This window comes from Grus americana, chromosome 9 (genome assembly GCF_028858705.1).
Source record: "Grus americana isolate bGruAme1 chromosome 9, bGruAme1.mat, whole genome shotgun sequence".
Lineage (NCBI taxonomy): Eukaryota > Metazoa > Chordata > Aves > Gruiformes > Gruidae > Grus > Grus americana.
This window is the reverse complement of record NC_072860.1, coordinates 9,310,372-9,336,131: the sequence shown is the minus strand read 5'-3', so window position 1 is coordinate 9,336,131 and position 25,760 is coordinate 9,310,372. Positions and strand designations below refer to the sequence as shown.

The following is a 25,760-nucleotide window of genomic DNA, read 5'->3' as shown; positions in this document are numbered from 1 at the left end:
CTCTGTTTTGGGGGCGTTCAGAGCCTTGCTGAAGGGGATGTGATGTTGAGCAGCACAGTTCCCAGCTGCTCGGGGGAACCTGGACCTTGCTTTCTGCTTACTGCAGCAGATGCCTTTCTGTTTCCCTTCTTCAGGGATGCTGTCATGGGTCCTAATGTAATGTCCTCTTTTGGCTCTTTTCTTCCTGGGTCCAGTGATGACAGCGAGCATTTTGGATGGTATCTGGGGCTTGAATAAAGCTGCTGCTGAAGAGTTTCAGCACAAAAACTGGGCCTATATTTTACTCATGACTTTACGTGAGGTGAAACTAGAGGCTTCCAGCTCGCCATTTCAACTACAGCAAACACAGCAAGGATAGTCCTTTTGTCTGTGTTCATGCCTGCAATTATTTCTACCTTGCTGTTCCTATGACAATTTAATTTTGTAACATTCATTGGTTTGGAAGGTACATTCATCCTAGTTTTTTGCATTTTGTGCTGTAAAAGGTCAAAATTGTCAGAAAAGATTTATTTTTGGGGAAAGGGAGGCCTTATTTAAAAGCCAAAGTAAAATAACCTTTCTGGAATAGAAAGGAAGCAGAAGGAGCGAGCTAAACCCCAGAGCAGCGGCTGAAGCAACGTGTTACATTTCATGCTTTCTGATTTACGGCACAGTGGTATTTACTCACCCTAGTGATCTAGGTGTGCAAGCGCTGGCCTTTCTGCACGCAGAGTGCCGAGAATGGAGTTAAAAGTGCAGAGGCATCGCCAGCAGCGCCTGACAGTGGTGCCGTAGGTGGGTAGTCCCTCTGTGGCTGCATCCAGGGGATGCGGGGTTGAAGCCGGGAATGCGGCAGCCTGGCCCTGGTCCCACGCCGCAGCCACCGGCTGAGGCGGAGCCCTGCGGGGCCGGGGGGGGGGCTTGCTCTAGTTGGTCTGGAGCTCCTGGGCCTCCCATGCCTGACGAAGAGGCCAGGGATGCTGTGAATTGTCCCTACCCTGTCACAAAGCCACAACGGTGCCACAGTGGCTCATTCAATGGATTATACAGGAAAAAGAAAAAAAAAAATCCACGCAGACTGCAGCTGTTGAAAGGCCAGCTCCTGCGAAAGGCACGGGCACAGTTGGGTACACACACGTGCGCACACGTACACGCACACACCGATCTTTGTGCCGCGCTGCCTCGGCACATGGTCTTCCTCGCAGTTTGGCTCACGCTCACCTCCGGTCCCTGCGTGCCCCCAGCTGCGCTCCTGTCCCGCACGCCGGGGGGGTGTGGGTGTGGGGGTGGGTGTGTGCCCCCGCTGCTGGCTTGGCCGTCACCCACAAACCGGAGAGGTCGGTCAGCCTGACAAAGTCCCCCCCTCTGCTCCTCGCCCCCGGGCTGTGGGAGCCGAGGCTGTTCCCTGTCTGCCTGCTGTCTTTTTATCCCTTTTTTTTCCTCCCCCCCCTTTATTTCTTTACCTCCTTCTTCTATTCCCCCCCCCTTTTCTTTTTGTCTGTTTTCTTTTTTCCTTTTCTCCCTTTTCCTCCCGCCCCCCCCCCCGCTTTTTATCACGTACCCCCCTCGCCCCCCCTTTTTTACTTGCCCTTTTGCATACCCACCCCTTCGCGGGGGGGGGGGGGTGAGGGGGATCGTGTGCCCCCCCCCAGCCTGCACCCGGGCAGGGTCCCGGCTGCCACCGGACCCGTTTTCCGCCGGCGCTGCCGGCCGGAGGCTCCGCCGCCCGGGCGGGGCGGGGCAGCGCGGCTGACGTCATGCGCGGCGAGGGCGGTATAAGCGGGCGCTGTCCGGGTGCTGACGGCGGCGGCGGCGGCGGCGGGAGCGGGAGCGGGAGCGGGAGCGGCGCTGGCAGGTAGGGGCTGCGGCGGGGCGGGCGGGGGGCCGGGGAGCCTGGTGCCCTCTTCCCTCGGCTGCCTGGCGGGGCTCGGCTGCGCCCGGGTAGGAACCCACGCCAAAACCAGAGCTTAGGCTAGGCGGGGAGTGACGGCAGAAAGTTGATGGTGGCCGTAGCTGATGTTTGCAATGAAACACAGGCTATACAGTGTAGACCTATAACTATAGACGCATTTTTGTATCTATGAATTATCAGCGTCGTTCGTGGCTGAGGCCGGGAAGTGTAGCGTTTCCGTTTGCGATTGCGTTCAGTCGTGCCGGCTCGCTGACATGGCACTTCAGCCGCGTCAAGATACAGGATGAGAGGTTACCTTGGGTGCAAACACACTCTGACTAACTCCCCAGATGTATACCTGCACAAACAGTCGCTATATTCCTTCAGAACTGCTCGGGGTTTGGGGTTTTTCCCTTCTCCTCACCCCATTGTTATTTTCCTCATGTTTTGGGTCCCTTGCACAGGATAAAGGGTTAGATATATAGCTTTAAAAAAAAAAAAAGAAAGAAAAAGCAAGTTTACTGCAGTCGTGTTATTTATTGCAAAAGTAAATGGCAGGAAGAGTGCACGATATATTTCTTTATTTTCCTTATGGAAAACTGCCGTTGGATTCTCCCTCAGACTCCCAGGGCAGGGACTCATCTATAGGAAAGCTTATGAGTTTTCATTGCAAATTTTCACTGGAAACATTACATTCACATCAGAGACAACTGCTGAGAGAGATGGAGAGAGAAAATTACTGCTACCATGGAAACATCCCAGAAAGGAGATTTATTGTTTTGTCTGTTTTCTGGGGAACTTCGGTCAGTCTGCGTTGCCTTTGTAGGTGTTAAATTGTGAACTCGATCACCTCATTTTGTAAATAGGAACTTCTACATTTGTTGGCCAAAAGATGATTTTTTTTTTTTTCCTGTTTGTTAGGTGCTAAGAGAGGAGAAAATACGCTCCCCATCGAGGACAGCTTCACAATTATCCATCTGTAGACAAAACAGCCATTTTAGCATATTGTCCTTTGAGAGGCACAGTAGAGAATATGTTAATGTAGAACCTAAAGACAGTCTAAAATGTTTTTTCTCAAAAAATATGGAATTAAAGTCTGAAAGAGTGGGGAGGAGTCCTCTTACCCTAGATAATGCAGTATATTTAATGGCAAGATTTTATAACCTGAACTCAAAGCTTTTAAAAGAAATCATTCCCAAATCCATTTGACAAGGCTTTCAAGTATCATGTACCAATAAATTAGAAGTGAAAATTGACCTAGAGACAAATACAGCCAAAATATCTAGACAGCAGCCAACGACCTGTTATTCCTGCAAAGGAAATACTCGGTTGAGCATCATTGTTGTGGAACGCTAAACAAAACTTTGCCTGGCTACGCGTATTTTGATTTTAATGGGATGCTGACGACTCTCACAAAGACGGTAACAGTACAGAATTGTGTGCAGTGAAGGAGGCTGAGTTCCTGGTCTCTGCGAGTGGGAGGTGCCTGGCAGATAATGATGGAACAACTCTCCCTTCCCCCACCCCCCGGAAAGGACAGAGTTTCTCATGCACTGATCAAACTAACTCTATTCATAGCCAGTCTCTCTGCTGGAAAAGAAAGTCTTAATTTCATTTATTTATTACAATAAGTAACAAAAAGTGCCTTTTTTTTTTTTTTCATGGAGATATACATTTATGTATAGGAGTAGTGTCTTTCCTGTGACAGAAAATGAAGCGATGGCTTGGCTTTGTTTCAGGGCAAACTCAGATCTGGAGGGTGGGACCTTCTAATCAGCTGTTCTGAACTAATCCTTTGTGAAATCAATGCTCAAACGTACCCAGGCTGGAGCAGGCAGAAGTGTTTGGGGACACCGTTTGCTATTAGGGCTGTTAGCTTGCCCAGGCATACCGAGGGGGGAAAGCGGCTCTCTGAACCGATACCGCTTTAATTATTTAGTTAAGTCACATTATGTTAGGAACAAAAACTGAGTGGAAAAAGCTACAAGTGAGCTGAAATGAGCATATTCATGCTCAGCTCTCTACTTACAGCAGTGGGTAAACAGTGGTATACGTAGCTCTTTCAGTCTGTCATGAATCACCAACATCTCGACAGGATGCTTATACCAAGCCAAAAAAACTAAAGGAGCCAAAATAGGTCACTTACTTAATCAAAGAGGTTTCTATCTTTATCATTTCTTTCTCATTATTGTACTTTATTCATTAATGTAACTGGATCAGAAAAGAATCTAATCTGTCTCACGGCCCCAGCGTAGCAGTGCCTGAGCATCTCCTAGGAAACAATTGATGGCAATTTTCCCCTTCGCTGGGCCGAGGGTGCTCAGCTCCCCGCAGGACGGGGCTTGTGCAGCTGCACCTCATACGCAGCGGTGCTGTAATCTTCTTAATTCAGTTGGAGGCATGTTTTTCCCTCTTCTGTTCCAGAGTTTATTGCTGGCTGGCGTAAGCTGGGCAGACTGACTGGACGTGGGCTTCTACCAATCTATTCTAACTGAATTTAGCTCGCTTTTGCCAATGGTCATGTTCCTCCCTGTCCTGGGACCGGATTCAATTTCTGCTGAAGCGAATGAATGGATGAATGAAATCACCACTCAGACCCTACCTGCTCAAGCTCATTTCCGAGATGGCTTTTAAAGGAGTCAGTAAAATTATATTGTACCTTTAGGATAAATTATAGTTTGTCCTTCATATAGTGGGGATCAGTGCTTATAGGAAAATGGTTCACTCATGCAACCACTAAAATAAAATTCACCTCTAATACAAATAACATACATTTTTAAAATGAAATAACAAAAAAGGAAGTAAAACACTAACAATAATGACATAAATAAACTTGCAAGTCATTTTATAGGCCATGTTCTCCAGTTTATTACATTAATTTTATTGCAGTCTAGCACCATTCAGTGGTAGTACCCTGACATGAAATTAGAGGCCCTACGGAGCAATCTCACAAATTAATTCTGTATGCAATTTTAATATTAGTATTTTGAGTGGCATTTAAATATATGAATATACTGATTTTACCAATAGAAGCCTTCATTTTCATAATCAAAATGACATCTAGATTCCTCTATGGGCATTTTATGAGCTATATAGGATTTGTATTTTATAGTTGAGAGTTGCCATTGGAAAACTGATGTACCTGAAGTACATTGAACATAGAGATAAGAAATTTCTAGCATAGGAAATCAGTAGTTTCCAGTAAACTGAGGAATCAGAGGAAAGATTCAGAAAAATCTCAAATTTCCACCAAAATATATGGCTTCCATATATAAGTTATATTAGGTTTCCATAATTAATAAACACTTGTGTAGTATTGGTGGTATTCTTCATAAGTTCCAGTTTAAAATAACAATCTCTGTTTTGCTTCTCAGTTTGCTAGGTCTGTCTCCATATGTTAACTGCTTCTTTTTTCTTCTTCTTCTTTATTTCAAGGAAATATTTTAAATATGGCAGAGACTAAAACCTTCCAGCTTGAAGCAGCCTGTGCTCTCACCTTTCTCTTTGTCGTAATCTGTTGGGTTGATGCAGCTTCCTTCCAGCAGCATCAGCTGCTTCAGAAAGATCCAGACTATGTAATGAAAAACTTACAAAGGTTCCCAAATCCCGATATGATCAAAGCTTTGGAATACATAGAAGATCTTCGCAAGCAAGCTAACAAGGGAGAAAGCAGCCCCGATTACAACTCTTATCAAAGCGTCCCGTATCTCCTGCAACAGAAAGAAAGCAAAAATCAGGTTCACCTACCAGATAACATAAGAGATTCTTTGACTGAAGACGAGTCCCAGTGGGTTAAGGTAATGTTGGAAGCCTTGCGGCAAGCTGAGAAAGAGTCAAAAGTTGGCCTGAAGGAGACTAAACCTTATGGTCTGAGTTCAGATAACAGCTTTCCAGCTGGAGTAACTGATGATTATGAGGCTTACAAGTGGCCCGAGAGGTGGCAAAAATATCTCAAAATGCCTCTCGGGCACTATGAAGACAGTTCAAGAGACAGTCCTTTCAAGCGTACTAATGAAATAGTGGAAGAGCAATACACACCCCAAAGCCTTGCTACCTTGGAGTCTGTGTTTCAGGAGCTGGGGAAGATGGCAGGACCTAGTAACCACAAGAAAGAAAGGCTGGATGAGGACCAGAAATTGTATACAGATGATGAAGATGATGTATATAAAGTGAATAACATTGCCTATGAAGATGTGGTTGGAGGAGAAGATTGGAATCCCATAGAGGAAAAAGTGGAAAGTCAAACCCAGGAAGAGATAAAAGATAGCAAAGAGGAAATTGATAAACATGAAGAGGAGATTGATGACGAAATGAAAAGATCAGGGAAACTCGGCTTCCTTGAGGATGAAATAAGAAGAGACAATAAGGATCAAATGTCAGAGGGCATTTCAAAGCTAATGAATTTTTACCTGAAGAGGCTGATGGGCGGTGCTGCAAATAGGAAATTAAGGACTGGAGGAGAACTTGAGGAAAAAAGAGCACCCACATTTTTTGATAAGCAACTCGATCCTCAGTCTATAGCTCAGCTGATAGAAGTCTCAAGGAATTTACAAATTCCTCCTGAGGATTTAATAGACATGTTGAAAGCTGGAGAAAAAAAGCAGCTCCAGAATGAAAGGTTGGAAGCTGAGCAGGAAGCAGAATTCCCAGAAGACCTCGACGAGATCACCGAAACTAATCTAGGACAGAGCGATATATTTAAAAACAATGTAAACTCTAAAAACGGGTACCTGAAGCAGCCTCTTAATGTTATTCCAGAAAATCTACCTGAAGACCTCAATATTGAAGATATTGTCAGTCTTCTGGGAACTGACAATTTAGCTAATCAGAACCCCTCCTACTTACTAAATCGTCTTAATCAGGAAAATGATCTGCCAAGACTGTCTTACATTCCCAGAAGATTGAAAGGACACCCGTTTCCTAAAGCTGCCTGGATGAACGATTTGGAAAGGCAACAAATGGAGTATGAGAAACTGAACGAGAAGGATGAAGAGCTGGCCGATTACTTGGCAAAGGTGTTGGCAAAATATCCTGAAGTTATCAATACGAACCAGATGAAACGGGTCCCAGTTCCAGCTTCTGAAAGCGACTTGCAGGAAGACGACCGGCTGGAGCAGGCTATCAGGGAGCACCTGAGCCAGCTGGGACCACAGGAGGCCGCGAAGTTGGCCTCGCTCAGCAAAAGGCTTTCCATGCCCGGGGAAAGCGACGACACGCAAAACAGGCAGTATCTGGATGAGGATATGCTAGCAAAGGTGCTAGAGTATCTAAAACAGGAGAAGTCAGAGCTTGAAAGAGATCACCTTACTAAACGGGCAATGGAAAATATGTGATTGTTCCCCAAATATTGTTTCTCTTCAATGTGTTGACTTCTATCCCAATTCAGTTGTGATTTCTTCCCGCTCTGCCACTGAACAGCCTATGGTAGACTACTTACCGTTGAACAGTCTGCATATCTTTCTCAGAGCTGTTATATTGTTTATTGATATACTTATATATGTTATAAATTATGGGGCAAACAACAAATTGCTTCGAGTGTTTTAAGAAACAATTTAATGAGATCAAGTAAAACTATAATATGTAAACTAATGACCTTTGCATTGTTAATAAAACATGACAAAGGAAGAGTGACAATTATAATTTGAAATTTTTAAGATTAATTGGATTATTTTGTTACTGTCTGTAGTGTTTTTTGTGGAGTATCGAATAAAAAAATAAAGCATTATATATATAGTTTTATTTACAAGGCTTTTTCTATTCAGTGTTTTATTGTTGATGAATAAATTATTTCTGGACAAGAGACTGTGTTTCTTTGTGGCAGTTGATAAAGGCATAGTAATTTGAAATGGAAGCATATATGTTTTACTTCTACAGACAATTCTTCTGAAGTCTGTTATGTTACTGTAGAATAAGTTGGTAGCTTACACTTCTGGTTTTAGTGGGCTGCAGGAACACTGACTGGCATCATCCTTCAGGGCAGCGCGTACCTGAAGAGCTTGCTGAAGTCAACCAGGGCAGGAACTGCATTCCCTTTTTTGACAATTTGGCACCCCCCCCGTAATTAATGATTATGTGTCTCTTGGCAGTGGGAGGAAGATAAATGATCTGTCCAGCTAAGGCAGACTTTGTGGTGAAGCACTAAAAAAAATAGAGCATTGAACCTTTGCATGTGAGTAGCGGCAGCTCTGGGAAGCTCTGACGAGGTGGATGGGAAGCAGAGGGGTTCCTCACCATCTGTCACGATGGCTACCACGGAGAAAGAGACAGGCTCCAAGGCAAGGCAAGCAGAGAACTCACTCTGTAGATAACATCGCTTTTTTGTCTAATAAAAATATTATTTCCCATTTCACGACATGGCCGTTACCTCTATACATAAGTATACGCAGCGCCTTTACTTTTCACTACGTTACCTGGACACTTGAAATGCCTCTTGAGCGCCCGTTAGGACCCACAGCGGATGTTCTGGAAAAGCTACGGCTCCTCCACAGCACAAGATGTGCTTGTGTAACTCCGTGAGTCCGACGCGGTTTTCACTGGGCCGGCTCAGGCATAAGCACTTCCAGGATTAGCGTTTAAAAGCGGTTTTCCCTGTGGTATGCTTCAGCAACTCAGCTCTGCTAAGCGGGGTGGGGATGATTTTTGGCAAGGCAATGGCTAATGAGGCAAAGTACAAAGGCTGCAGAAATAGGACTTCATCTTCAGTGTCACCATCACCCTGAGCAATTGCAGATGAGAGGAGTTCAGTCAGAGCTCTTGCTTTCACCCACAGCAAAATCCTTGTTTCCTGTACTTGGATGAGTTGGAACATTAAACACAATATTGAGAAAAAAAAAATACAAGAGCTAAATTCACTTTTGTAAAGAAGGACAAACCTGTTGCCATTTGATATGCACTTGCTTGTGACACTGGTAACTTGGAATCACTATTTTATTCAAAACAAAATTATACATTAAAAAAAATAAAAAAAAAAATATCATCACCTTGACTCCTAATACTGTTGTTCTCCTTGATCCTAATACTGCTCTTGCAATCCTCACAGTCCAGAAAATTTTCTTTTGGTCAAATCAGTAACATTTAATACTTAAATATGTAATATGTGAAACTGAGGAAGAGTCACAAAAACATGGATTCATAGAATATCTCAAGTTGGAAGGGACCCATAAGGCTCATCAAGTCCTGCTCCTGCACAGGACTACCTAAAATTAACCCATATGACTAAGAGCATCATGCAGACAAGACCATTGAGAATTAAAGGAATGTTTGCTGTTTTCAGTGAGCAAGTTTAACAATTTTGCCTTCCAAGGTCATATTTTAACAGGACACTGTATTTGCTGCCATTAGTCTCTCTCTCTCTCTGTCTCACACACACACGCGCGCACACAGCTGATTTTGCTAGCCACTTCTTTGGTTTTTTCCAGGGCTGTAGTTAAATGCTTTTTTTTTTTCTTCTTATGGGAGACAAGAATTAACTTGTGGCTCTGCTGCCGTCCAGGGACAACGGCCTCTCGGGAGCAGCCTGCTGTCCCGTGGCTGAGCTCAGGGCAGGACCGACGTGTCCGTGATGACGACAGAGCAGGACTCGTGCTCCTGCAGCCTCCCAGGCACGGGGATCTCCTCTCCTGGACTCGGCTGCAACCTGCGTGCTGCACTGCAGAGCAGCGGGAGCTCGCGCGGGGCCCTGGGCTCTCCCAGCTTCGGAGGAAGCATACAGCAGCGGCACACACGCCCTTCAACACACTGAACAAACACCGTCGCGACCCAGACTAAATAATTAAAAATAGCAGGGCTTGGGCAAAAGCTCACTGAAGACAGCAGTAACGTCCCTGACTCTTGCACAGACCCTGAACCTGCACATTTCTCCAGCGCTCAAACCATGAGCAGGATATCAAGGTGGCGCTGAAGGGGTTTTCTTGTGCTTCCTTGTGATTTATCCGTAGCCTTAAAGCACGTGTGTGTACGTGTGCCCTCTGCCCCCCAGCTCTGGGCACATAATAAGGGCTCACACCAAAGCTAACCCCTTGCACCACTTGTGCTACCACGCAGCCATGGCACAGTGCATGTTGCTGGTTTTATCCTCACGCTAAAATAGATATGTGGTTACCTATTTTTTTCACAGTGAAAACTAAACCTGCATTTTTTTTCCCTTTTGCTGCCCTCCTTTCTTTCAATGGCAACATATAATGGGGCTTTAAAAAGGAGGTTTTTTTTCTTCCCCCCCCCCCCCCAGCAGCTGCCGAGCCGCAGGCTCAGAAGAGCATCACCCTTGTCCCTGGGATGCAGGGCTGAGCGACACGTTGCTATGGCAGCCGGGAGGCAGCCGTACCACCTCCCAGCAGCGCATCCCAGCGCCAAGGAAACAAAGATGAAAATGCCTTGAAATGCCGACCTTTGTTTCTGCTTTGTCCTAAAATCGTGCTCGGATGGCCTCTGCCACGACCCACCCAGCCCTGCCGTGGGCTTTGCACCGCGCGGTGATGAGCCTCTGTCCCTTGAGCCGATACTTGGGCAGTTCCCCTAATGCCACCGAAGGTCCCCAGCCCTGAGGGCCTTCCTGAGGGACTCGGCTCTGAGAGTATTCAATATTCTCTGCTAGTGGAAAACAAAACCATCAGGCAGCGGGCTTTATGGGTTAAAGGGTTTGGGGCTTTTCAAGGTCAATGTAAAAGGTTGACTGCGTCAAAACAATGATGTTTTACAGCAGGTATGTTAACGCAGCGTGCTACTATTATTTCTACCTCTTTCGTTGATCTCATTCTTCTCAAAAGAATGATTCCAGAGATGGGACAGAGGTTCACAGGTCCCTGTTTCAGCCACTATTCCTTGCACATCTACCAGGCAATAATATATCTAATTTACAAAGTGTGGGGGGGACCTACAAGAGATGCTGTGCAAAAGAAACATGGTCAAGCATGACTGGCAGTAGTTTTAAGCTCCTTTTAGTTTCATTCCTCTCCTGCTACAGCCCATAGCACTGCCTTCCCCTGGGCTACGCAGGCTCTCGAGCTGACCAAAGCCTCGGCGAGCTGTTTGGCATAAATGCTGCCTCCAGGCTCTTATTCAAGGAGAGCTCAATGAAAATTTTGGATAACAGAATGATTTTGGATCTAAGGAACCATAGGTACAAACCTATGCGTAAGAAAGATTCTTTCAGAGACTGCGTAGAAGAGAAAATAAGCTTTGGAAAATCCAAACCTCGGCATTAATAACTACATCACTTTTTGGAAGACCGTCTCACTTAGCGGGTGTGCAAGCCATTGGGGACTTTGTTGTTTGTGGTTCATCTTCATAAACAAGAAAAGGGACGTTGAGCTCGAAGTAACAGAATTGCACATGGTATAACAGGAGTACGTGGAAGTTTCAAGCTGATTTCAAGCTAAAATTGACATCAATACACTTTGCTCCTCTAGCCACGGAAAGTAGGCAGCTGATCTCCCTGTGAAGTACTTTATTTCTAAAAAACAAATCTCCAACTCCATCTTGAAATGAAAAGAGCAAATACTAAACAGGCAGCACCCTTTCGGTAGCTATATCTGCCTCTCAGTATGTAACCTCAGCTCCTGCAGAAGAGCGGACAGTTGTACCTGAATATGTGAGAGAGCATTATCAAACCCTACATCATAACACCAGATCTGCTCCATTAAACCACGCCAGAGCGGCCCCCCCGCAGCGAGGCTGTGTAGTGCTTAATTGTTCTTAATGGCCACAGCCGCTTCTGCTTTCATTTGTCTGTGGTTTATGTTTTCCTCAGGAGTGCAGTGGGACAAACAGTCGTATTGTTAATAATGCACACAGAATGCATAATCCATAACAGATACACTATCAAGCTTATTATTATAATTATATACAAAAAAAAAGGTGACCACGCTGCAATTTTTACTCAAGCAAAGTAAGGAGCAGATTTTTAATTCCTCTTTTGTGCTATGATTTGACAGCATCGCAGACGCAGCTGGTTTGTACTCTCTGTTTATCAGTGGCTTTTGTCCAGAAAAGAAAAATCTTTCTGCTCACATCTTCCTCTTAAAACCTGCAGTAAGCTTCATCACGTCCTCATATTTGAATTCCTCCCCAACAAGCAGATTAAACAGAAATTCTGCATTTGGTCTGAATATAATAAGCTGCTGAATACTTTCCTCAAGACCCGAGGGAGTTCTTCTTTGTACATCTACCAGAATTCATTGTATTGGTATCCATAAGAGTTAATATCTTTTCCTGATTTTTTTCTTTAATTGGCATGCTACAGCAAGTGTTTTGTTTACATCTGCATCTTGATGGCTCCATTATTTTGTCAGCTGGGGCTCTTAAATGAGGACATTTGTAGATTCAAAAATTAATGTAGCCACATTACCTCATCTGAAGAAATTAGATTGTTGCAATTATATTTTTTTCTAAAAGGGTATTTCCACATTGCAGTGGAAGGGGCTCGAGTCACATGTAATACGACAGTCATCAGTAGTTCTCAAAGCACTTTACAAGATCCCCTGTTTTGCAGGTGAAGCGACAGAAGCCGTCTACGATTTTCTTAACGCGGCAAAGGGCAAGCCAAGGCTGGAACCTGCGCGTCCTGAGCCGTGCTTTGCTTCGCAGCTTTATCCTGCCATTTTTGCTGTGGCTAGCTAATGAAAAGACTCATGACTGCTTCTCCAGGCAAACCTTACCCAGACCAATCTTCCATTACTTCAGGTCAAACGTCGCATCGTGGCAGCGGAGGACTTCTGTGGACAACATTGACGCGCAGCGATGACTGCCACGTGGGAACTGCGTTCCCTGGAGCGCCCCTTACCTCCCCCCACGATGCACAGCGCCGATCAGTGGCTATTTATTACATGGTGCCTAAATCCATGCAGACGCAGCTGCGTGCCAGCTGTACTTTGCATTTGTTCAGCTACCCAGGCGCCTCCGGAGAGGTTTATCTGAGCTGCAAGGAACTCCAGTTAGCGGCAGCGGGCAGGTGCAGAGCCTCTAGTGCATAAAGTGGAAAGGAGAAGCCCCGAATCAGGGCTGATTAGCTGAAGAGCCACGTTATTCCCGAGTTTTGGATCATTTGAAAACATTTGAGATCGTTAATAATTCATTTGCAGATGTTGCAAAGCTCTAAATGTGGCTGATGAAACGCATTTGGCGTTTCTCTTGAGAGAGGCTGTTATTCCAGGAAACCACTCAATATCTGCAAATGTCTTGGAATTAGCGTACTCAGAATTACAGGTTCACTTACAATGTTTTCCCCTTGTAAAGAAAGAAAAGCGACCTCTGATTCCAAGTGCAACGTACGCTGGTGAATACCTACAGTACAATTATTTTAAACTCCCCACAGCCATTCAGCAGACCTGCTACATGTTGACTAGCAGCCCAACGCAGAGCGCTCTGCCTTCCTCCGCCCAGACAAAAACCCGACAACGAGCCACCCAGGTCCTACGCGCTGGGGGGAGGAGAGTTAGAAAATGGTTGGTTGGCAGCTGCCCAGCTCCTACAACTGCTGCTCCGTGATATGCCTCCCAAAAACCTCCCTGGCGCCTGCCTAAAAATAGAGCCGCCGGGTGTATCCCGGCAGAGAGGCCAGGCTCTCGCGGGGCAACTCGGTGGCAGTGCCGCAAACTGCCCAGTCCTCCGGGTCGGATGAGCAGGGTCCAGGACAGGCTTTAAAAGAAATAACGAGCTTTATACCACCTTTGTGGCTCCCTGATTATGTCCCTAAATCTGAGCCCACCGGATTTGTTTGGCTTCATCCTTAAGTTAGAGTAAATCTCTTCCGGTGTAGCTGTGGGGTGAATTTTGTACCACTCCGTTTAAGTGCTTAAATGAGAACTAAGCATTTACGCAAATCTGAGCCTGTATTTTTCAAGTGGGTGCCCCACATCAGGGCAGTTCTCCTACTACTCTGCTTACTGCTGTCCCCACCACGGGGGCATCTCATCCGCTGGAGATAGTGCCAGAACTTTCCTCAGGGTCACCTTGTTAAACCCTTTCTGGGTTATTTTCCTCTTGCCCTAAGCTCATGCCAACACACGGAAGAGGAGGCACGCTGCGTCTGTCTGTTGAGATCTCCAGGTGAACACATGGTCATTCTTTATTGTCTATTAAAACTCTTTCCAAAACCTGACTGCCTTTAAGTGGATCTTTTTTCCAGCTTAAATTTTAGATTCCATTTAGACTCACGTTGTACATGCAAAAAGAAACCCCCCCATCCCCACTTTTCTCTCTCCTCTCTGACCTAGGAGAAGGTGTCAGACTGTTTGGATGAGATGCAATGTACAATTCCTGCAAGGAACCCATTTTCTATCATGGCTATGTGTTTTGCCACCTGCTAATAAAGGTCACAGCAGAGCAACAAACCACTTGGACACCACCGGTACTTGTACTCCCATATTAAGTATGTAAGAGCCAGGCCAGGAACACTATGTACAGACACAGAAAAGATAAAAATAAAGATAAATCATTAAAGGGCATAAACCCGACGTCCCTTGCTTGTCATTCATGCAGCATAACAAGGGGAGACGTGTTAAATCCCTGCAAGCAAGTTTTGGGATGCAAATGTAATCGGACAGGAAAACTGTTTTCCGCAAGGTTAAATTTACTCAGATCCAACATACGATCAATTGATTTTTCGTCTTACAAACACGAGTGCAACAAGGTAGAAACTTTGCGCTAGTGACTAGCACACTGAAGGAGACTACGAAAAAAAAATCTGAAAATTTTATTGTGTAAGTCTGCAACGACCATCACATTCCAGCAGACGATGTTGCTGCTGTACAAACTCACAAGTCCGTTAGTCTCACCTGCAGCCCTAGACATTGCTTTCTAGAAGCGATAGTCAGGTTGAACTTTGTTTGCACGTATTTTTGGCTTTTTAAGTTCTCTTTAAAACCCGCCAGCCCCCCGGCCCTCTCCTCACCGGAGTGCATGGTCTGCAGCTGGTGCCGCCCCAGTCACACAAACCCTCGGGGACAGCGGGGGCACAGTGGCCGCGGTAATGCCACGAGGTTCCGTCTTCTGCGCTCCTGAGCCTCCCCCTCGCAACACAGGAGTTGTTTCATCCAGAGGATCCTTAACTGCTGGGAAGAGCTCATGGATATTTTTATTCTAGAAAAAAATTACTGTTGAAAATGGCACAGCTATGAACAATTAAAAAAAATCAAAAGGAAATTTATTGAATCCTCAAACTTTATAATGTCTTTCTCACTTGTTACAAAAATGCTGGGTTTTAGTTTTATGCTGTTTCTCCTCCGTCCCTTTTAGAGTCAGCACATTGCGCTTTGCTGATCCTACGCAAGAGTTGAAAGCTACTGGCCGCTTCCCAATTTGGCAACACCTATTACATCAGTCTTATTTATATCTGACACAATGCAGGTGCATCTAACAACTTCACGTAATTCTGTACTGTGGAGCGCTATTTGTTTCCATGCCAGTAACTTTTGTGATATCCCACACAACGAGGCCATATTTAAGCTGAAATTCATCCCCAGCCCAGAGGAGATGCGGGGCAGGAGTCGGAAACCCAGCCTCCACCACGGACAGACCAACGTTCAATGCCGCCTTTGCAGCCCCAGAGCGTGGGGAAAATCAGGGACACCAGTGTAAATACTTGGAGACACACCAACAAACGTGTAGTTAAAACATATAGTTTAATATGTAGTTAAAAAAACCACTTTGCATGCAGAGCCACAGAGTAAGTCTGATTTTCTCCAGCGTTGCTTTGGCCATGAGGTTCCTTTAAGGTTAGCGCAAGACATCCTCTGTGGAGCTGATCGCTGCTTCACGCGTAGATGGCCACGTCAGACTCCAAATCTCCTGGCTCCAAACTAAGATGCTATTTATAGACACCCCTTGGCCCTCCCTGCCTGCCCTCCAAACAGGCTGAAGTACCAACAAATACCAAACTCTGGTCAAGCACAGAGATGAGAACGGAGGAGACGGTAAGTAGTTTGGACATTAAAAATATGCTAAGATAAATTGCGGCAGGGCGATCGAGTCCCTGAGGAACAATATTTTGACAACAACTTTCCAGGAAAATTCTACAGTGCAATCAATATAATCAATACTATGCTCAAACACCTCAGCCCATCCATCCGACCTACAAGGAGACTGCCAGAAAATCAGATTAGCTTTATTTCATTAACACCTGCTAAAGGCAACATTTACATTTTTAACTTAATACTGGATGCTCAGCGAAGTGCTCTCCAAAGCCAGGTGATGAATGAGGCTGGGAGGCCTCCCATCCCGACCACTCGGCTTCCACCACCTGCCGCAGGGAAGACAGACGGTACGTGGCAGCCTGGCCGTGCCGCGGGCTGGTGGACTTGGCTGGGGGAACTGGAGCGGGGACTGCCGGCAGATCATCAGGAGTGCCGAGGGTCCCCTGGGCAGCCCTAGGCTTTGGGGAGCCTTCTGTCTTTGAGCTGACACCTCGGTGGTTACTTTCTTGGCTAACTCATTTGTTAATCAGGTTGTGTAATTTCCTTGTCTTCCATTTACCATCCTCCTGGCCCAGCTCAGTGCATGACTCAGTAAGCCTGGCTTAATCATCTTCATTATAAATTCTGAGTCTATTTCATTGCTGATAAAGTTCTTGCTGACCAGCTCCTACAGATAAAATATCCAGAAGGTAAAAAAAAAAAGTGGGACTTCACCTTCAGAATGGGGGTATTTTTTAAAATTAGCTGCTGTCCTACAGCACCTTTCCAAAGCAGCAGCAGCAGACTATTTTACAAATATATAAAGGATGTGACCTTTTAAAAATACATACTTTACATATCAAACTGCAAAGATAGAGTAGAATTTAGTTATCCTACACCAAGACTGTTGGGACATTTGCCTTTTTCCTAAGGAAATTACTTTGCCTTGTAGCTCACCTTTTATAGCGCACGCTTTTCTGCCAGTGCAATTCATTATCTATCCAGGACTCGATCTCCTCAATAGTCTAATGCTGATGTCCTTAGGAAATGAATTTTTTAATAGTCTTCTTGATGAACATGTGTTTTGTGGCACGTGAAAATAGATGTACTGTATTTCTAGGCTAGATGCTTATTTTACCTATTAAGCTGTACATTTCAGTAGCTGTAGCTTCCTATGTCTTGCGATGGAAAAGTAATTTAAATAGTCATTTGCCTGACAAGATATGATTATTTGTCCTCCTACATATCCTATGAGTGCAAAGTTGGATTTATAGCTTGCTCTTTTACTTTACATCTTTCAAAAGCCAAGGAACAGGGAGTGCATTGCTTTATCAACTCTTGATGGGTGAGCACAGGACTTGTAGTGTGGGGGTGTGCGTATATATATATATACACACACGCTCACCCCCCTTAGAACAAAGACTATTGGGATATATGGAACAGCAAGTGCCTTAGTTAAGCTGTGGCTACAGAAAGGAAAAAAAAAAAGATGGGAAGTGAGCAAGCAGGGCCCTCCTTGACATTCATAGGTTAGGAATGAGGCGTGGGGGAACCTGTTCTGCCACCAGATCTGACCTGGGCAGCAGGAGATGGCTCTTCAGCTTGACTTTCTCACAAGAAAGGCACCAGCCCTGGCTCATCGGTGCTTCCACTACTTACGCAGGTTTCTGGTAAAAGAAACTATAGCCAGGGATGCTGTTCCCCTAAAAATATTACGACCTTTGGAATTGCAAAATAATTTGGCTGCCTGAAACTGGGCATCCACATTACAACAGCTCGCCTTCCAAAGTTGCTGTGCCTCGCGTGCCTCCTTGAAACCCGCTAACGTACTCCACTAAGTGTTTATACACCTTGTGTAAACAGGTAGGGCCCAACTCTCCCGTGGGCCCCGCGCCATCCCCGCTGAAGCCCACGGGAGCTGGGCTACCTCAGGACGAGCCTGGGCTCCTGGTTCGGGAACCTCTCCCCCTTGGGTGTGGAGCAGGCAGGGGGTGCTCCCAGGTGCAGTGGGCAAAGCTCCCCCCACCCTTCCCTGCCACCGGCACTGCCTTGGGCTGGCTCCGAGCGTGTTCGTCCTTCATCAGCCTCGTTGGCTTCGTGATTACCCGAGCCTGGGGAAAACAGAAAGCAGAGGCTGGGGCCGCTTAAGGACAGATTTGCGTATAGCCCATCTATGTTACACTTTCTCCAGTGCTTACACGAATCAAAACATAGGCAAAGTATCTCCAACTGAAAAAACCCCGAACCCTTCATTTTGCACAACACAAATCTTTATACAGATCTTGAAGCTGTTTTTAAAGCTTTTCTATAAAAATGAAGTACAAGCTGAAGATAAGAACCATCTCAAGATGAAATGAACTATATTCTCTTCTGAAAATTCCCTTTCTGTTTAAGTTCTGAGGGTTTTTTCCTTTTTGGGAATCTGCAGACTGCTTTACTCAAAGGGGACTTTTATTTTTCAGGAAAAATAGTATCTTGTTTCTTGTTCAAGAAAAGAAAAGATCATCCACCTCTTTTAACATAGGAAGCAGAAAATAGGGTCCTCTTTCCACGTGTTTCTGTGGCTGACAGCATCTGGAACAAGCTTTCTGTGTTACTTCTCGCAAGAGAATTACTGAAGAATTAAATATCATACACACGTGTTGAGACAGCACTACAGCCCAGTGCAAAATACTCTACATCAAAAATAAAGTATCCTCACCTCCAGGAAAGTACTGTGATTCCAGAAAAGTCTGACAGGGATCAGTAACGACTGCACCGTACAGCAGCCGTAGTTCTGGTCCCCAGAACAGGCCAGTTTGCTTTCTTCACCTGGGATTTGAAATTTGATATAATTTTCAATTTTGCAATGCTGGGAGAGCAGTTCAGCTGACTTTGAAAGTTAATTTCAAGAATATAGTTCAATTTAGCAAGTAATTTGCAGGGACCGTCCCTCTGATTGCAGTATGTTTTTCTGCCCATTTCAGAAAGCACAAAGAGAAGAGGAAGGCAGACGGCGGCATTAGCGACCCCACACAATCGCTCTAGCACAAAATGTGACTGTAAGTGGATATATTAAAGCCTTGAGATGCTAATTAGCTACTTTGATGCAAATTATTCTTTTATTTATAGGGTGGCTCTTCCTGAGACCTGAAATTGCTGTAGCTCTGATGCTAGCACCGAGTCATGAGATAAATGAATCACAGAGCCAGATTACTGCGTCTGCAAGGAATATTATGTTCTTGAGTCTAACCTGATGCTGCAGCACTTGCAGGAGATCTATGTGTGTGCGCACGTATCTGTCAGATAAAGCAAGTCCCAAGGGACTTTTTGGTGAAGCATCTCCTGCGTGCTGGCAGGAGGCACAGCCCCTGCTCACAGTCCACATCCCTCCCCTTCTCCACCCCTCCTGGCGAGTGCCCAAGGTGCCTTTCGGTGAGTTCACCCCTTCGCGGGCACTTTAGCAGCTCTTCCAAGCCCCGAGGTGAATCCCATCTCACTGGGGCTGGAAACACAGGAGTTTGGTGGGGCAAATGCCAAGTGTACCAACACTACCAGAGGGACCCTGATCTGGGGGGCTTATCCACCTGGTCCTGCTCTACCAGACTGGCCTAGTTACTGGTCCCTACGTTCCTCGCCTGCCTTTAGAAAGCCAAGTCTGTAATTTAGCAAACACGAGCCAGTGAAGAGGAAACAGGCTGCGTTGTCTTTAAAGACAGATGGCTGGAGGTTTTCCAGAAAAATCTGGAGGTTTTTGCTCTGTTGTTTTCTTTGCAATGCCTCAGCTGAAACCAAACCCGCGGTGTCGGCTTCCTGCACCACCACATGAGCTTTCCCAGCCATGCTCCCCTGTGTCCTCCAGGAACGCAAGCTCTTCTCACCTGCAACGTGGCACCCCCAAGCGCTGCTCCCCACTTTGTGCATGGGCTTCCCGCACATCCCACCTGCACTAGCCACACCACCACCCCATCTGGCCCCGCTGGCAATTAGCAAATGGCATCTAGGAGTCTGTAGGCTACTGCAAAGAATGCACAGCAGTCCAGGGGGGACACAGGTTCATTGCTGGTCAGCTTGTAGCCCACGCTGACCTCAGAAGATGGCTAAGAGACCACAGACTGAACAAGAGATGATGCTATGCAATGTGCAGACATAGGCTGGTCACCTCTTGGCTGAAGACAGATAACACAATAAATGCAAAAACAGGATTGTAACTGCATCAGAGGTGGCTTTTCCAGTTCACTTTCTAGGAGTGGAAATACTAAAAGTACCCGCAAGTACTCTGGCCAATTAGTTACCAAATGTTTCTGTGATATCTAAAGCAACTTCACAAGTCCATAAGACAACTCACAAGTCCTTTTCTGGATGGCATCCAGAGTATTTGCTGTTATTAGGAAAATAGTTTGATTTTATTACATTCTGGTTTCATCATTTGCAGAACTGTAGCAGAGTCCATTACCACTTGCTTAGCAGTGCTCTGCGAATCAATACCTACAGAGAAATTTATGGTGAAAATCTGATTGCACTGAGCTCGGTGGGAGTCCACCACCACCGTCAGTATCTCCCAGTCTTTGTCCTGGTCTTTAGAGACCATGTCTGTGAATTGCCCTAAGGCAAAGCTCTAAAGCTCCCTCCTGTTTCTAATCCTGCTTCTAAGCTTTTAAATCTTGTGTTAAAATCCGCTTTAACTAGGCATTAAGTTCCAAACCCTTTCCACAGATCTAGAAAAGATTTCATTATCTCCCTACATTTAAAATAGAAAAATTGCTCACGATATTGGGTGAAAAACCCCGTAGCCGTAACAGGGACATTTACAGCTACCAGGAGGCAGAGTGCCAGGCCTGGCTCCTGGGAAGCTCTCTGCGTGTGGGCAGGGAGGTACGGCCAGAGCAGGATCCTTAGCAAGCGACAGAACTGAAAGCACCCAGCGTACATGGCCACCTCCAGAGACTCCAGGCAACCATTTCCACCTCACGATGCCTGCCTGCACGTGAAGGAGGCAGGCGGTGCCGCACCAGCCCTGAGGAGATACGGGCTCCTGTCGCAGCAGCAGCTGCCTCTGCGCCGTCAGTCATTCACGCAGGCACACGCAAGAACGACTCGGCGAACTTAGGACAGACAGCAGCGTAAACCGTTCTTCAGTTTCCAATTTTGTTATCATCGTTCATCTGGTTTGCTTGCTTGTCTCACGTCTCTCAGGCCTGATCTCAAGAGCGATTTTTCTGCTGGGATGATTTCTCTCTGCGGGACTATCTGCCTTTCTCGGGCTGATCGTGCAAGTGGAAATGAAATGATGAAACAGGTTCTTTAAAAGAAGATTAGTAAGATTGGTTTAACTACAACTGGTTTGTGCCTTCCCTGCTGAGTGCAAAGAATTGCGCTACAAACAACAGAGCCGAGGGCTGACCCTCCTCTGGAAGCAGACATTGCTCCGTCTGTTCTGGCCCTATCAGCAGCTATCTGCTGGTAAATGGACAGCAGCTTCGGCAAGGTTCTGTTCCCATACGTTCACATGCACAGAGAAAAACGGACTTTTGTGGCAAGCAAGAAATTTCAATCACGTGCAGTGCAGCGCTGCTTTGTTTCTGGAAGGCGGGCTCGGGGTGACCGCTCTCAGCGGCACAGCACACCAGACAAAGGGGAACTTCATTTTTAATGCACCGAAACTGTGCAAACCGCCAGAGACTGTTCCATGGTGGTAATGGAAAGCCAGAGGTATTTCTAGCTTCCTTCCCCTGAGACTTTTAAAGCTGGTGTCCAGGAGTGCCTTGCTACTCTCAGCCCCCCTCTGAATTGCTCAGGCAATGGGTTTCCCACCCCGGGGCTCTCGGGACTGCCTGTGGCACTCGACCATGCACAATGGCTGTGACCTGTGCCTTCTCGTCCACCCACAAACCCATTAGCAGGAGCACTGAGTACCCTAACGGGAACCGAGCATTCGCCCTGACGCCAGAGTCGAGGAGCATCAGCGCGGACTGGGTGGAGGGAGGGGGGTGTCCAGCAGTGCTGTGGAACAAGGGTGGGGAGAAGGGCTTGTCACACCCGTGCTGCCCCACACATCCCCGCCTCTCCAGCCTGTCTCACGGGCTGCTCCTGCCGTGCCCGGCCAGCCACGCTGCCACAGCGCTTTCTTGTCCTGGCAGGAGGAGGAATGGCAGCAGATCCCCAAGCTCAGCGACAGGAGAAGGGGATGGGGGGGGTGTTTCGGTGTTTGGGGACTGGAAGAGGCAAGACCTAACCAGGAGCTATGGATCTCACAGGAAAAAAATCCTCCCGGCTGAATCGTGTTTACCTTGGCTGCACTGGAAAGCGCTACTGCGCGGTTGATGCTAGACAGGGTTTAGATCTTTTTAGAAACAGCTGTGATCTTCCCCCCTAGCATTTTCTGCTGCCTGCTTCTGTTTCCAGCCAGGGAAAGAAAAAAAAAAAAAAGGCAAACAAAACAACAGCAAAGAAAGCACAAAACCAAAGCGCTGCGGGTCAGGAAGAGCAGAGAGAAGGCAGATCAGGAGCTCCTGCCCTTCCTGTCCCAGAGCGCACGAGCAATCAATGACATTCACAGCAGCAGACATGGAGCTGGCGTAAGGAAGCATGTTTCAAGGAACATGTAATTACACCAAGGAACGCAGTGCTGTGGATGGACATCCAGGGCGAGGACACAGAGATATTTGATATTTGATAATTATCTGTATAACAAGAATAACAGGGTTTTAATAGTTAATGATCTTGTGCGTGTGGAAATGATGTAACATGGCACGTTCCCCAGTTTAAGCCCGTCAGGATTGAAACCCTCTCCCAGAAATGCAGCCTAGCCATAACAGCTAAAAGCAAGGCTCCCAGGCCTGCCTGCGAGGTGCTTGGAGCTCCCTGTTTGCTGAAGACCCATTTGACTCGACACACGGTGGGCTTGCTGCGCTGTAGCAACACGCTGCCCTTTTCCCCGTTATGTTCTCAGTACACCTACGGTGCATCCAGACCAGCACAACAGCGGCCACGAACCCGTCCCACTCGGCAGCTCACCTGCCTGCGCCGCACCCCAGGGCCTCCGCCTGCCACCCGTGCCGGGGTGCAACCATCCTTTGGGAAAGAGAACAAATCGGGGCTGTTAAAACACCTAGGAGAGTATTTAGGAAATAGATTTCATTACAGTATATGCAAACGCCATTTGCAGCTTGAGCACACAAGACTATTTATGAGAGGAATTTGCTGCTAGAGATAATGAGCCAGTTTTCAACAAAGTGTAAATCTGCCGGCTGCTTGTAGAGGCTCACAGACTGTCAGATCATCGCTACTGAGTGCTCTGCTAATAGTGTAAACAGTAATGACATTTAGAGTATTGTTTAACTCAGGGAGGAGATTTAAGTCATTTCTACAGTAATATCTAAAGGGGAGTAAACCTCTGCAGATAGTACATCGCAACTCTGGCAGCAGTCTGTAATGTCTTCAAGCTACATCTTTAAATTATGAATAATGTCTATTAAAAAATCATAACTCGTAGTCGTGGTAAGCATGGCTGGGTGAGACGCTGTCAGAATGATTAGAGCCCAGATCGTGAACGCAGTATCTGTCCTCATCCCGTGAGCAGTTTGTGGGATCGGCACACCCATTATAACAGTTTATTGCACCTCTTAAAACCAACATGCTGCAAAGTGCTTCCCACCAACGTTCCTTCCACTTTGGAAGTTAAGTCCCTTCCAAGGCTATAGCTGAGCATCTGAGAGCATGAGAAATGAGTAGGATGTGCATTTTAAGGAACTCCTTTCTCACTTTGAGAAAAATATTTCCTCTAGGCAAAGATTTGCTTATCTTGTAGCAAGGTAACTTACTTTCAGACAAAGTGAGATGACTGTGCCATCTCTTTTCCGTCCCTATAACCAGGAGGAAGCCCTCGGTCCAGCACCTCTCCCCAGGGGCCAGGAATCACGGAGGCTCCGGGCAGAGGCAGGCTCCTTCCAGCCGCTCACCCACCGCCTGTGCAAACAGCGCAGGAGAGAGCGAGCTGAAGGCGGGCTGGCTGGAGAGGCTTCTCGAGCAAAGCACCGAAGTGGGCAAGGGCTGAGCCGGGTCCACAACACGGTTGTGAACTGGGGTGAGACATTTGGAGGGATTCAGGCTTCTAAACCCAAACGTGCAATCACGCAATAGTGGGGCAGGACCAAGGGCTCGACCGCAGGGGTATTTCTTCTTGCAGAGAGCGCGTGGGACTTGCAGGCTCCGGTGGTGGGTGGAAAAGCACTGTGGCTGTGCTTGCCCCTGCCTCCCTCCATCCCGGGGCCGGGGCGGGCTGGAGGGCAGGCCGTGCGGGGCCAGTATTTCTCTCATCACACAGACCAAAAATAGCAGCTGGCCTTAATGCAGATTTTTTCTCTAACCACTTTTCTTCTAATCAGCTAAAGGCTGATAAAGGCCAACCACCATCCGTGCACCACAGAGCAAGACAGAAATGCCAAACAGAACTGCCAGATCACTTACTTAACCTCAAAAGTTTCATCTTCTGACTCTGCCTCCATGAGGGAGGAGTGGGACAACCTCTGGCTGGTTTAAGGCCATAAGTGAGTTAGCAGCACCATCCATAGGCTTGTGCAAGGAAAGAAAAATCACCAGAGCTGCACCACATGAAGACCAGGAACTTCTGGCAGCTTAGCCCAAGCTTTCTGAAAGAGCAGGCAGGCTGCAGACAAGCTGCAGGCAAGCAGAGCACAGAAACTGGCAGATACCATTTTCTAATGCATTTTTCTCCCCCTGGCAAATGTAAAGCTCATTAAAGGTGGGAGGCCAACAGCGCTGAGAAATGAAGGAAGAAGCGAAACTGGTAGCAGTAGCACAAGATTTCGCATACTCTCTGTCGAGCTCTCCTTGATCTGAGACATGACTCCAGTGAGAAGCTGAAAGCGATAGTCCCATTTATACGGGGTTAGCTCCTGCTGCAAGGGCTGCCCGGCTGCATGAAAGCCTGTTTGTAAAGCTGTGCCCAGATCTGCCCATTTTCCTTTTCTGATAAACAGACATTCTGCTGAACCTCGATCCAGCACGCTGACACTGGCTGGGCGCACCACGTGTGCTGGGGCCTGAGGTCTCACGCAACACTGGCTGCAGCATTGGAGGATCCTTCCTGCACCGAGCCTGGTCCCCTGCTGTCCCAGGCAGCTGCTTTGTATGACCCAACATTCATCAAACCAATAACCACCAGGTCCTTGCAGTGAATTGCAAATGCAGTAGACAGGTCCATCCTCAGATGGACCACAACACTCCTCCAAAGTGGGACCAAACCCCAGGTGAACGTCATGCCCACAATCTAGAGCGCCAAGTGTCTTTTCGTTCTCTGTTACCTTTTCCCAGGGACCCGCCGCTGCTGACAGCGCGTGGCCCCATGTGCAGGAGCTCTGTGCCTCCCAGATTACCTGGATCTGGAACAAGAGTGAAATGCTTTCTTGAGAAGAGGTCCTGCGTGTTCAACCCTGTGCAGGTGTGGGAGTCAGTCTCCTGTGCAGTGCTCCAAACACCAGACTGGCATGCCCAAAGGCATCACTGATGGTACCACCGGTACCTCAGCGCACTGGGGATGAGATGCAAGTACCTCTGGGTTTCTGCAGCACACACAGAAAACAGACCATCACCACTGCGGGACCATTCCAGGCTGCCAAGGAAGGTGCTCCAGAGGTATAGGGATTGGTAGTTTTCAGGGATGCCAGGATTTTTGGATGTCTTGTGTGTGTAGTCAGAGTCCCAGTTTGACCAGTGTATTTTTTCTCAAGGGATTCCAGTCACATTTGCCTCCCCACTCTCTGCTCCAGCTGATGGGGAGATGCCTACAGGACAGCAAGAGTTTTTGGGGAGCGGCTGAATCCCTACCTGTGTGACTGAAGTTTGCAGCTCATCAACCTACAAGAACACACCTAAGAGAATATCTCTCAACCAACATTTAATTTAATAGGTTACATTTACCACAAACTGCCAACAATAAAATGACACAAACCGGCAAACACGCCAGCTGCACCTCCCACTCTGCACAGCTTCTGAGATAG

The 25,760-nt window shown here is 46.8% G+C and overlaps 1 protein-coding gene across 1 annotated transcript; it reads left to right on the top strand.

Annotated features, from left to right (window-relative positions):
- The first annotated feature begins 1,700 nt into the window (after nt 1-1,700).
- On the top strand, nt 1,701-7,670 carry SCG2 (secretogranin II). The gene is made up of 2 exons (XM_054835225.1): nt 1,701-1,834; nt 5,306-7,670. The coding sequence occupies exon 2, from the start codon at nt 5,320-5,322 to the stop codon at nt 7,201-7,203; it is 1,884 nt and encodes a 627-aa protein (XP_054691200.1). The 5' UTR covers nt 1,701-1,834; nt 5,306-5,319; the 3' UTR covers nt 7,204-7,670.
- The last annotated feature ends 18,090 nt before the right edge of the window (nt 7,671-25,760 follow it).

Excerpts from the sequence above, each read along its gene's own strand:
- SCG2 (XM_054835225.1), top strand. The coding sequence starts at position 5,320 with ATGGCAGAGACTAAAACCTTCCAGCTTGAAGCAGCCTGTGCTCTCACC.